The 14,073-nt window shown below is 41.1% G+C and overlaps 1 protein-coding gene across 1 annotated transcript in view; it reads right to left on the bottom strand.

The window, feature by feature from the left end:
* Positions 1-8,152, bottom strand: part of EDAR (ectodysplasin A receptor) — a gene marked incomplete at its 3' end in the record, with an annotated part of 60,773 nt that extends 52,621 nt beyond the window's left edge. Inside the window, exon 1 of the mRNA XM_083855841.1 lies at positions 8,087-8,152. Within this exon, the coding sequence (XP_083711967.1) occupies positions 8,087-8,119 (33 nt within the window). The 5' untranslated portion in view covers positions 8,120-8,152. The remainder of the gene's footprint in view (positions 1-8,086) is intronic.
* Positions 8,153-14,073: the final 5,921 nt, after the last annotated feature.

Below are 14,073 nucleotides of genomic sequence, written 5' to 3'. Positions count from 1 at the left end.
CAAACCTCAGATGCAGGTAGTGGGTGGAGGAAAAGACAGACAGGCATGGAGGAGTGTGTAAGGGTGTGACCAGGGAAGGAGCCAGCGACAGCAGCCAGCCTGAGGCATGGGGTGCAGAGATGAAATGGGTCTGGCTGCCTGTGTGGGCACCTGTGTTTTGGCCCAGCCTCTCCTTGCCTTTGGCAGGCAGGCTGTGGGACCAGGAATTGGGTGGATCCTTAAGCCACCCCAGAGCCAGGGAAGCGGTAACCACTCGGGTGCTTGTGAAGGACTGAAAGGAGTTTTTGACTTGGTGGGAGACAATGAGAAGGACTGCGCCATCAATTCATGTCATTCCCATGTTTTCTGAGGCAAGCCTAATTTCCTCATTTTAGGATCATGTCCCTAAGTAAGCTGTGCTTAGCAATTTCCATTCAGCTTCTTAAATTTCTCTGGAGGAGAACTCTTGGTAGCAAGGACTTAATTTTACACTGAATCTGTTGGATAGGAGGCAAAGCTGTACGGAACTGAGACAGGTGAAGCAAACAACAGGAGAGACAGAAGAGTGTGCTCAGGACAGTGTCAGGATGTAGAGAAACGCAGCTGAACATCCTAGAGCTCAGGCTGCTGAAACTCTAGCATTAGCAGGAGTTGGGCTAATTATTGAAGGCTTTGAAGTGATGCAGGCAGAAAACGTCTGTCATAATGAGAGCACAACACCTGGCAATTGGCAGATATACTTATTGCCTATATCATACCATGGCTCAAAGGCCCAATAAAAGTTGGGGAGTAAGGATGCAATTTGTGGTGTAGAACCAGCTAAGGAGCATTTTCCAGGGTAAAGAATTACCATGGCATTTGGAATAATGCCCCATTAATCCAGGGCATTCAAAAATGGTTCTAAGGAGATATTCTGAAATTAAACTAATAGAGAAAAGAAGGCAGAAAAAATGAGACCATAGGTAGTTAATGCAAAACTTTAAAGTTAGAAAAACCTGCCCTTCTGAAGCATTTCACAATGCCTATCTTGCATCCAGAGACAGAAAACAGTACGGGATTAACAAAAAAACTAACGTCCCTAAGGACTGTTCTAGCATCACAAGTTTGACCTGCTATTGGGCAGGACCCATCAGCAGGTTCTGGATTTAACCCAACAGAAAGATCTTTATTTGGTTTTCTGGTTCTCCTTTGTCAAGCAGTTAAGACTCAGGGCTTTACAAGGCTTCTTCCAAAATTTCTGGGCTGACAGGGATGTTTGAGATCTGGGAAAAAGGAGCTGGTTTAATCCATTTCAGTTATAGAGCACTTTCTATATTTAGGATTTTAAATTATGTTTCATTAAGAATGCAAATTATGAGCATTTCTAGGACTCCAGGTACTTGCATGTCCCAGCTAGCACATAACCCTCATGCCGTTACAAATCTGAATAAGGCAGGTTAAATTTGCAACAGAATTAAAATATGGCAAACGGGAGGGTGGGAAGAGATCTTGAACAACACATTCTACATTTGCCAACTTGGGTGAGAGGAAAGACATCTACACTAGCACTGAACTGACACAACTGCATGTGAAGCTACAGCATCAGTCTCAACTTGGCCACATGTATCCTGTTCCATTTTTTGCAATTTAAAAACTTACCATTTATAATTATTATTTAGATCTTTTTTTCCTGTGGGCTGTTTTGTAGGGTTTGTTCTTTTTGTTGTTTTTTATTTTTCTTTTTCTGATGTATTCTACCTGGTGCCAGCATAAGATTCTCGGAGAAATCGTTTTCATCAACCCATGACCAATGTATTGAAAAATGGAGCATGGCTCTGCTGCAGCAATCACAGGAAATGTTGTGGACACTTAGCCTGGAGCCTCCACAATTTGTGACACCAAGCTTCTGAGGTAATAGCATTCAGTATTTCATTCTGACATTTCAGCTCTTGACAGCACTACAGACTGCTGCTTGAACCTAAAGTCAAATGCAATAAACTGTGCACAGCTTTGCCAAAAAATAACAAAACCAAAAACATGAGCAAGGCCAGTTCATATTCCCATCACAGGGAGCCACAGGAGTGAGAAAGAGATATACCTGGCTCTAATTAGCCACTGCACTGCTGCCTGCCTATTAAAAAATAACAGAACTTTCAAGAAGCAGTTACAGGCACTATCAGAGCCTTCTGGCCTAAACACAGAACCATAAAACCATTTAGGTTGAAAAAGAACTTTAAAATCATTGAGTCCAACTATTAACCCAGCACTGCCAAGTTCAAAACCATGTAGAATCATTGTATTCTTCCTTTCCCAAAAGGGTCTTCAGCATGTCCCAAAACAAGTGGCAACGAACAGTGATAAAAGACCATCAGAAGAGGAAAATATGAATATGGATGACAAACTTGTACATATAACTGAGATTTTTCACATAATGATTTGTGATAACTACTTGGCCAGGGTATAAACGTATTTTTTATTTGTATACAATGTTCATCTTTTGCTGGTGTTGAACAGCTCTTAGTGCAATAACATGCTAAGAAGGTTCCAGGGAATTTCTGTATACTGGTAATCACTGGAACTTTTAAAATTACTTCTGAGCCAATGAAAAGTGTTAATACTTATTTATATGTTATATGTACATATGTATGCAGGGCTACATGGTAGATCTGTAGACACATTTTAGGCTCAAGATAGCTTTTCTGCAGCCTGTGAAATTTTATCTGTACTTTCTCCCTTCTTTGTGTTTCTGATCTAATCATTTTACTATTCTGAAAATGGAACTTCAAAGTTTGGTGCTCATTATGTTATTCAAGAATGAGAGCACCAGCAATGAATAAGACAGCAAACGCCCTGGATTCACCAGCAATTCCTTCTCCACCCCCAGAGAGATGCCATCTTTCTCCCTGTCCTCTAACCGTTTGCTGTTTTTTGTCCCCATTCGGTCCTTTGCCTCTTATTAATTCAGTTTCTCCATCACTGCACATGCTTTGTGAGGCCAATGACTTGTTTTTAATGCTGTGTGACTCCTCTGGCTGCCATTCCCCACTCCACTCTACCTTGAGAAGCATCTCAGTGGAAAGCACCAGGTACCCCTTCCCCCTGTGCTGTTTCCACAGCCACTGTTCATGTCCCTACTGATCTTCATACAGTTGGGAGCCCCAACAGGATTTGAGCATCCTTTTCTACAACCCTCATGTTTGCTGCAACCCCAACCCTCTGTTCTACCTGCTCCCTTCAGGCACTTGTTCTCCACAGCCATTCAACTCCCCCATAGAAAGAAGGTGGCTGGACAGAAATCCCAGGCAACTCACTCTCACCTGCTTGGGGCCTATTGCTACCAGGGCAATGTGGCACCATGTGTCATCAGCCTCTGATTATGCAAAGGGGTGGTCAATGTTAAGATCATCTCACAAATTGAAATACAGCAGCAGTCATGTTTATGACTTGAGAGGGCTATGAGAAGAGCTCCTCCTGCCTCCTGGCACACCTGTTTCTCTCCAAGAGTTGAGACCATCCTGCCTGGTTCAGGGTCTCTTGGAGTCCTCCAGGCCCTGGTCTGGGGCAGCTCTTAGAAGATGGCTTAGTGTGACTAAATTGTGTTGTTCTGCCTAAGCAGTGGAGAAGTCATATTTGTAGTGGTAGCAATGTATTCTATAGCAAAACCCTCTAATAGAAACATATTCATTTCCATGAATATTTGCTTGAAATAAATAAAGGGTTATAGAAACATAATTTCTATAAGATAAAACCATCAAGTGCACAGCAGCAGCTGAGGAACTACATTTCTTTTACAGCTTGTCTAAAGTGTCACCTTGCAAGGACCTGAGGGCATGTTTAAGTGAAGAGCTTTGAAACAGCGAACAACGAAAGCTAATTCTTCTCCAAAAAAGGCAAACAGGAAACTTGTTTAAAGGACAAAGCTTTCAGTGCATAGCAAGTGCTTGTGTTCACATGTGTGCTCAGGTTGCTTTGAGAGTCTGTTTTTTCGGCTCTCTTGGCTCTGTCTCCAAAAGACATCTACAAAAACTCATGTATGTGCATAAGTGCCAAATGTGTACACAGCATCTCAGTCACTTCGACAGCAAGCAACAGTTAATTCAAACCATGCATTACAGAGAACTCATCCTTTCATGATAAATGATGGTATTGAGAGATGAGTTATTTTTACACTGAGCTTAATTATGTCAAATCTCAGCCCACAAGTGTGCAGCAGAAAGGGTAGCATTCTTCTTTGTTACTAATAAGCTGTGTTTGTTATTTTTCTTCTGCACTATTCACATGTAATTAAAAGTGACCCAAACCCACATAAATTATATGCCAATTAAAACCCTTTCATCTTTGTTGTCGTGTCATGACATACTAGCTATACAAATCTGTAAAGAAAAAAAAAAAAAAAAACAAAACCAAAAAAACCCCACCATAAGTCTGTCCTGTCTCTTAGCACCTCATGGTGACATAAGTTTAAAGCCTTGAGGAAACAATGACTAAGTTTGCCTGTCTGCACAGAATCAGTTCTGTACATTTTTCTTGCCCAGAATGTTACATATATAAAGCTCCTCACCTGAATGCCTGATGTCCTGTTTATTTCTCACACATGTATTCTTCTTGTAGGAAGAAGTCAAAGATGTATACAGAGATACAAAATGACTCTCCCTAACTTATGTGCCCAATAAAGCCAACTTCTCCAAAAGGGAGTAACTTTAAAACATAAAGATCAAATTGTGCTGCTCCTGCTCCCAAAGAGGTATCAGCAGCTGAAGTCAGTGTACCTTCTTAGAGAAAGGTGTATTAGCTCAGTCAGCAGTTTCTCAACCAAAAACCAACTAGTTTACAATACAAATTTCAGCGTTCAGAAAATTCTATGTTTATTGTAGAACATTTAAACTTCAAAGCCACTCAAAAGCCTGGAAATACAAACCTAAGACAACCACATTGATACCACCTATTACTCTGCCACTGAAGTTTGCCCTACAACATCTTTCTCCTATGCCTCTGCTGTGTTCTCTGCTTGCACTCCAAATAATTGTTCTTTAGCAGATTAAAATGTATTGATATAACTTTGGTAAGCACTGAAGGCCTGATTACAGGGCATAGTTAGCACATTTCAGAGGAGTACATGGTTTCCACAGATCAATTTATTGGTGCAGGTGTATGACACACTTTGAGTAAAATGGGACAACATCAAATACTCCCTCTGTTTAATTTGGAACAGGGAGCTGAATTTCCAACACCTGCATCTCTAGAGAGTGCCAAAGTGGAGTTATTGGATGTTTGCAGGAGGGCTACTTTGTGGTTTTGTTTTTTTAAAACTGGGTGTATTTACCTATATTTTAAGTGGATTCCAAAGCAAATGGCTTTGTGTGGCCATGAAGCAATTTCCCACACACTTCCACAGCTTAATTGTGCACCCCTAGCTCTTTTCCCCTGCAGACCCCAAAGGTTTCATGGTGCACTACAGCATGTGACAAGGGTGCCTTGTGAGCTACTGACAAATGCACATGGCAGCAAGGTCTTTGCAAATGTCCCAGTGGGAAGAGCTTCAGCTGGAGCTGGCTACTGGCCACAAGACACTAACACATCAGAAATCATCCTTCATGCATGCCAGTGTTCCTGCAGCTATTTGCCTCTTAGCCATCTTTAACTAGCCCAGACTAATGTTTAGCATTTTTCCCAGGAAGGTTTCCTGCTTCACTGAGGATCAGGCCAGATTCACAACACAAACAGTGCCATAATGGACTCAGTGCTCCACAGCAGACACAGAGGGTAGCAACATCCTTGCTACAGCCAGAGTTTGGGAAGAAACACTTCAAAATAGAAATCTTAAAAATGCCTTGGCCATGACCCTGGCAGGGCTTAGCAACCTGACAGGGCTTTGCCATACAGTCCTTCAGACTCCTTCCAAATTCCAGCCTATGGAACCTTTCCTACTACTGCTTCATATCTTTCCACTTAACACCCCCATCATCTACAGGGCAACACAAGACCAAACACCTCCACCAGCCAGGATCCTCCTTTGTTTGAACACAATTTTTTAAGTCTTGCCTCTAAGTGACTGGGGGCTGGCAGTGTGGGCTCCATGGAGAGGGAGCTTTTCAGAGCCCCTGGCCAGGCAGTGTGGCTACACAGGCTCTCTTAGGTTTGTCCAGCTCCCTCCTCTTGCAGATTTTCTGTTTTGCATGAGACAGTTTTTGACTCTTTTTCACTCAGACACATGACTCCCAAACCTAGTGACTGGGGCACCACCTGGGTCAGGGTTTGGAAACTGGGCCCCAGTTCTTACTCTGAGCTAAATTTAGTTATCTTATAATATTACCCAGAGCCTACATCTCCGCACACTTTGGCAAGCGTGTATGGACACCCTAGCCACCACATGGCAGTATTATTTTTCTTTTGCTCTCCAAATTGTCACTTATCCCTAGGAAAATGTAACAGTTAAAAAACAAAAGAGATAGATAGATAGACAGACAGACACCTCTTTTGGAATGCACGAGAGCTGGGGCTGGGGACGCTGTTGTGAGTAAAACAGATAAAGTCTCCACAGGCTGAGAAACACATTGAGTCCAGACAGCCCAGCTGAGCTTCCTGAGCATGTGACAGTGTGACCTTTCTCAGGGAGGCCTTGGCTGTGGCGTGTAGGTCTGTTCATCCAGCACGGGCCAAGCCAGGTAAAGCATGTCCAGGAGCACACGTTCAGGCATGCAAGGAACTCACTGGATACAAACGTGGGTGTTGAGGTATGAAGGAACCTCTGTGGTGAAGAGGAGGTAAGCAAGATTTCTTAGTACCTCAGTTTCAGACTTAGCATGTGAAGTGACTTGTCTGCTAGGCATCCCAGTTCTTCCTTGGGATTAAGTCCTTGAAGATGATCTAACAGAATCTGCTTCTCACCTCAGAGTGCTGCTGAATCAAAGACTCAGAGAGTGCCTGCTATTCTACACACTTTTCAAACACCCGACACTAATTGCTCTTCTGCGATTAAGGAAAAGTGTTTCATCTACATTTACAAAAAAGCATGAAAACTCTAGATGAAAAATATTGCAGAGTTAAGCAGAATTGTTTCTGACTTTGCGTCTGTTCTGCAAAAGTGGACACGCCTATGAAGCTAAGCAAAGGTCTGTGTGCACCTCTTGTTAAATTAATCTATCTAGAATTAGTAATGGTAGGGAAAATACCACAGAGAGCAGCTTCTGCATCTATTTTTGGGAAACTTGAGCTGTTAGCAATGTCTTTGCACTTGGATTTGCAAGGGGAATAGTAGATGTCCTTCACTCATTTTGATTAAATTCAAACTGTTTCAGCAGCTTGTGAAGCAATTGCACCTTTTCTTTAAGTTTTAGTCCATCTCTGACATAGGCACAGGCAACAGCAGATAAAAGTACATCAACAGTTTGTTAAAATAAATGGCAAAAATAGCCAAGACATCAGGACTGAGGACTCAAATCTTTATGCCAAACTTTTCAAAGGCATGAACAGAAAGTTCTGAAGAAACAAAACAAATCCAGACATCATGCTTTCCTCCCATTTTCTTTCCTCTGTGTTTTAGAATTCCAGAAGAAAAGGCATGCATACAGAGATTTTTTTTTACTTTAACTACTAAATGCATGTATCATTCCACTGCTTTTGCCTTATTTTTGTCACATATATTTTAAGAAATAATTTTATGATTCTTCTTTTGAGCATCTCTAAAACTCTCCAGAGAGAGGTTTTGTGGTTTTTTTAATTAGCAAGATCTTACTGAATTAATAAGCCAGAGCACTCTGGTAAAGGCATTAAAATAATGCCAAAGCTGTACTGTGGATGTTCAGCTCAACTAGAGTGTTTTGTTGAAAACAAGAACTCCCTTCCAAAGCAGCCAGTGGTTCTACCAGCTGTAAGCCCATCACTTCACAGTCGCAGACTCTGGCAGTGATGCCATACAAAGCCTTTTGAGCCGCTACAAACCACAACAAATTCAAAACCTGACTCATGTCTAGAACTTCGACTCACTCTCTGTTGCTGGCTTAGTCACTGCCAGCAGCCCTGCATGCATCTGCTAATCCTGCGGTATCCTCAGCACCCTTCCCTCCTGTGGGAAAGCCCTGGTTAGTCAGACTCGCAGCAAGGCACGGTATTGTTAGATTTCTCTTACCATTGTGCTGCTTTGTTCTTCTTCTATTCTCATCTTAATGACGGTGGGAGCTGTTGGCCTTCCACACTTTCTTTGTGCCTATGTAAATTCCGTGTTTGATGCAGAAGAGGCGGAGACGATTTCTAAGTCAAGGGGCAGGTGTGAGTGAAAGGAGCAACCCAACAGCCAAACTATTTGAAAAAGAAACCTTTAATGTCTCATCAACTCAGCACTAAAAAAAAAAAAAAAAAAAAAAAAAAAAAAAAAAAAAAAAAAAAGCCTTCATAACTTGCCTCAAAAACTGGAAAAACAGGGTGTCTAGTAGCTATAATTTAAGACATCAATAACAAGAAGATATTGCAGTTCCCTGACACATTTTGACTTCTGCACAGTGAAATCTTAAAGCTAGGTCTGATCATTAAAATTTGAAACACTGTGACAAAGAAATCACAGACAGGTTTAGCCCAGGCTAGATTTTAGAACACACCTGAAAAAAATGGTTTTTTCCTTTTCTTAAATGAACATTCTGACAAGGATATTTGCAATGTAACAACTTTACAGGACTGACCATGCTCTTCAGAGGTATTTATTGGCTACCATGAGCACCTCTGAAACTGCAGCCTTGGGATGTGATACCCTAAATAACGAAGTAAGTTTCAGCAGAAAGTATTTTTTTACCTTCAAGAGATGAGTATGCACTTTCTCAGTCTGGAAGTCTCATTTCCAGCACAGAAAACACAGCAAAGCAAGAACAAAAACATCCTGTCATATGGGAATGGAGGACAGTACAAGCTGTCTGAATCTCCATAATTTATTTTTATTTCCCTTGTCTAAAAAAGGCTTTCAGGCCTGGAGTTAAAGCTTAAGAACATGAGTAGCTTACTTGCCTTTTGTGGGACAATGTGACTATTTGAAGTTGTGTGTGTGCTTGTAAGCTCCACCATTGTAAGTTACAATTTACAGAAAACAGGCAAATACAGTTTCCTTACCACAAGCATCTTTACAATCAACATGGAAATCTCAACAAGAAACCAAAAGTCAAATTTCTTATTGGATTAATTCCTTCTGCTGAAGTAATAATTTTTTTCCATGGCTGACTCATCTAGAAGATTTTTATAAAGTTAGTAGCAAATGCAAGCATCCTGCTCTTTGCACCTTCAAAGCTATCACATAAAGATAACAGTGTTTTCTTTTAATCTTTTTTTTCATTACTGAATATTATGCTTACAACAATCCTGCTTTGCTACAGATGGTTTCCTGTTGTTTCTGCCAAATGTGAAATAGCTATAAAACTTGAAAAGGTTCTGATGCTGTCACTGCTTGAAAAATTACATCTACGAGGGAAAATTAAATATGAGCCTTAGCCTTTAATTTCTTTAATCTTACTTAGTAAGTGAACTTTTTTATTCCCACCCCCAAGTCAAAGCTTCTGATAACATGACCTGAAGGGAAAAACACAGCTATGTATTTTAGTCAGGTATAAAGCCTTCATTAACAAAAACAAAAAAAAGAGGAAGGGGAAGTAGATAATTCTCATGTCCAGATCAACCAAACAGCCACCAACTCCAGCTGACAAGAGCAGTGCCTTTGGCTCTGTTTCATAAAATACGTAAAGCCATTTCTGTTAGAAGACAGTGAAGTTCCTGTTTTCAGTGCTATAATAAGGAAATCTGTCACCTTAGCAGACAAATTACTAGAAAATGGCTTGTGTAATCTCAAGGGGACAGAACCTTTGCTCCTTGCGTGGGCAAACCTCAGTGAACTCAGTGACAGCTTTACTTGAACACAAAAAGAGTATTAAGAAACACTTCAAAGAAACACTGAATTTTATACATATGATGAAAAAGCTCTTGATGCTCTGATTCTCTCTATAGGCATAAATTCAGTATTAAATGGGCAAACGGCTAGGAAAAAAGGTATTTTTCCAGCAAAGTAACTTACTAAGGCACATCACTTATGAGTGAAGCAGCAGTGAACAAGTGAGCTTCACAGCTCTCTCAAATTTCTGTTAGTATTTGACTGGCACCACATCAACAGACTCATTTTCTAGTAAAAAAAATCAGGGAGCATTTAACCACATCCTTCTACCACCAAGGTAAAACACTGCTCACTGCCATGGATCTGCCACTACAGGCCCTGGGAGTAGAGGCAAAGAGAATAAATATGAGAAATTGCTCTGTCATTTTGAGTGCATTTGTCTGCTGCAGTACACAGAAGGTCTGATATCTTAAAGCTCTGCAGCACAAGAAGTAAGTCTTCTGTGTTACACTGGAGATTTGGTAAGCACCCATTTCTGCAAGAAAAAAGGTATTTAATTGTAATCTTACCCAACCAAGATATCAGACCTCAACCTTCCAGCTGCTCAGACCCCCTATCACTCATTCTAGAGTTTGGATCTAATACTCATTTTGCTACAAGAGAAGTTTCACTCTTGGTTGTAAAGAGAAGTTGGTGGGATTTTTTTTTTTTTTTTAAACTTGTGCTGACTTTCCCTGCTGTGAAGGCTGCATTTTAAAAGCCAACGTAGAGGTGACATTGTGGGCAGGAGTGAGTGGAAAATATGTACACTCATCAAGCTGCAACCAGATGTCTCATCTACATGTGGACGTGCCTCTCCCATGTGCTGTACCCCCAAGGGCACCACTCACTGCCTCCTCAGAATTGCTCCTGGTGTTTCCCCATGCATAGATATTTGCAGCAGAGATACCCATTTGTTTGTTTAGTCTGACTTCCACCAAAGCTAAATTAGAAACAGCCTCATGCAAGGTCTGGGAGACCTGCACCATACTGGGCACACTCCCATAGTTCAGCCCAGCTGTGGCTCCTCGTTCATTGTGAAGATATAAAGGTCTGGGAGAGCAGGGGTGCAGAGCACCTGTGAAGCTGACATGCTGGACCTGCTGCTTTCTCTGAGAGACCCTGCATGGTACCTGGTTTTGATGTCTGTGAAAACCACTGAAGTGATCACTTGGGCTAGGAAAGCATTCACAGACAAGCACCCTCTATTTCTCTTTTGTGGTGTAGCCTGTGTACATGAGAATCTTGGAAGAAAATCAGAAATTGACAGGCTGGTTGGATATCTGCTGATATGACTGGAGAGTCTCCTGTTGGCTTTACTGGGAAGTTTATCGAGTCCCTTTATATTCATTTTATCAGGTTGGGGTTTTTTTGTGGTTTATGTATTTATTTTTTATTTATTTATTACCAATTTTATCATTTGGCCACCAGCTGAATTATTTGCACCTTTCACATCCAATTAAATACCGCAAAGTGCTAGTACTGGATTTTTCTCACAACTGGTTAGAAACCATGATAGAAAACATAACCCTGCCACATCAGAGATGTTCTTCATATACCATACAATATTTGCATCTAGGTTTCCTTGTTGCTAGCCACTGCCATCTGTTATCTGTTTTGGTCTGCTCATAATAACTGTCAATTTTTGAAAATTGAGAGCAAGACAAGAACAATGGCTTTTTCCTTTGTATTTTACGTCCCAAAGAAACCAACTGGATCTACACATGCACAGAAAATATATCCCTCCAATTGGCAATATATAAGGGCATGCTTTTTCAGTATGGAAAATTTAAAGAGACAAGACTCATCATGGGGAAGTATTTCAATTTAATGAAATAAATCTGTGCCCCACAATGCCTGGATACTTGGTTTTACTTTTGTCTCTCTTGGAGGGTGTTGACATTCAGACTTGGTGATGGAATAAATGGTGACAGCTGAGATAGTTACTGCCCTCAGCTGTGTGCTCTGTCCTTCTCTTGGAAATTATTACCCTCCTGCAGCTGGCAAAACTGGATGCTTCGTGAAACCAGCTTCAGACTGCCAGACTTCACGCCAGCCTCAGCTTACGCGGATCCGCCAGCCCATAAACTCCCATGGCTTGGAGGGGAGCCCACAAGCTATTGAGCCATGCCTGCTGTGCAGGTGGTAAACACTCAGAAAGAAAGGGGGTGGCCAGTTGAAGGTGCTGCTGCTTTGCTTGCCCCCCTGTCACGTACCACTGTATGGGTGGCAGCCCACAGACCATTCTTTCCTATTTCTGTAAATACAAACATGTCTAACTCAGGGGACACATTGTCATCTGCTACCCACCGAGAGATGAAATGGCAAAATCCCAAGTGACAAAAAGAGAACATGTCCCCAGCCTTTTCATTTTTTGTGGATTCCAATAGGAAGACAAATGTTACTTAAGGATGGTAATTTCAAGTTTTGGTTTGTTATAAGAAGTAAATTGAAGTCCTTCAAGTTTGATGATGCTGTCTGTTTCATAGTTCCTAACTAGAGCAGGCTATAAACCAGCACCAGGTATTTTAACAGACTGACTATTTTAAGCCTTTGAATCATCTGTTCCTCATATTTTTGCAGTCCCAGTGTTTCTCTTCCAAGATGTGTGATATAGATGTACAGAGTCTTTTAGTCTTCTTCTTTTCAGTGACAGAAGCCAAATTCTAGAAAGCCTCAATTTATTAGCTATTACTGTACAGATCTTTTCCCCTCCCTGATCCTTCTACCAAAAGTGGAGTGTGTATAGAGTTCCAAAAAAATGGAGCATGTCCTAGGAATGCATCCTTCTAGTCTGGATAATTACAAATATATAATCCTGAACTAATAAAATGGTTCTTGCTTCAAATGAAATGTAAAATTCTGACACTCAATCTGCAAATAATTGTATGCTGCTTAACTGGCACTTCAGTAGTTTTTGTTTGCGATATATCCAAAGGAAGAGATGGATGCACTGTCAGAATTAAAACACTCTCATTATTTGTCCATATGTTTCTGCTTTGGTCCCCAGCCTGTCACACTGCTGTACAGAGGATAAAGCCTAGTCTTCATATGCAACACAACCTCCAGGGGAGGTAGAAAAAAGAGTGAATCTTTCCTGGGTTCCTTCTTACCAAAGAGCTGGCTTGAAATTGGATACAGCTAAGTTTTGCAGCACTATATCCTTCCTGCCTGTAAAACCCAAAGAACCCGAGGCTCATCATTAACATGATGATCTTCAGGGGATGTGCATTCATCAGCACTTGCACAGCAGAGATAAAGACAGCAGGAAACTGGAACTCATGAATCTTTGTATGCCAGGCTCCAGGCAAGTATTTCACTGAAGATTGGTTGGGAAGAGCTGGATGCTGAAGGTTAGCAACTAGAATGATCTTAGACTTTAAAGATCAAAAGAGTCTCAGGTTCATCAACATTTAGGATGCTGCAAATATAGTCAAACTAAGTTTTCTAAACTCTTTTGCTTTTTCTCCTCAATTCACCCATAGCCATTGACTGTATCAAAGTAACATTCTCAAAATACAGTATACTGTGCACATTTTTACTATCAGAGCAGGGCCCTGGATAGTCAGGTCATTGAGACCCTCCTAGCTTCATATGCATCACAAGTGAAACAAGGATCAGCTGAGATACCACCAACTGCTGGAGATGTTCCTTGTGGAACAGGGAATGTAACAGCACCAACCTCCTCAAGAAGTCTTTCTGCTATGAAAATTGCACAGCTCTGGCAGTCCCTTCTTTCACATAAACTCTCACCAACCATCTCCTCCCAAAAAGCAAACAGGAAGAATTTAAGGCCAAATAAAAAAAACCCAAACCAAACAAACCCTGCTCTGCAGAACAGAGTCTGAAAAAGAATGCCAGAAACTCTATGAAATCCACCGGAGACTTAGCTATTGATTTTGCACTGCAGATGGTCAGACATTATGGTAATGTGGCAATGTAAAACCTGTTGCTAGATTCATGGTGGGTGATTCAGTTCAAGCATTGTGGCTTAACTTCACAGAATGACACTTCTGACATTTCAAAACTAGCACTCGCTTGCGTCAGATCAAGAGGATGTGGCCCTGACTCCAGCTCCACAGAGAGTTGAAAATCCACTGGCAAAGCTTTAACTTCTTCATAAGACAATAGCAGATAATGCTTTTTAAGTAGTTTTTGTTTATCTTTTATTCTTTTGTTTCTAATGGACTCCTTCTGAATTTGAAAATAAC

This window comes from Zosterops lateralis (assembly GCF_965231275.1).
Source record: "Zosterops lateralis genome assembly, chromosome: 2".
NCBI classification, from domain to species: domain Eukaryota; kingdom Metazoa; phylum Chordata; class Aves; order Passeriformes; family Zosteropidae; genus Zosterops; species Zosterops lateralis.
The sequence above is the reverse complement of the archived record's forward strand: the minus strand, read 5'-3'. Positions and strand labels throughout refer to the sequence as shown.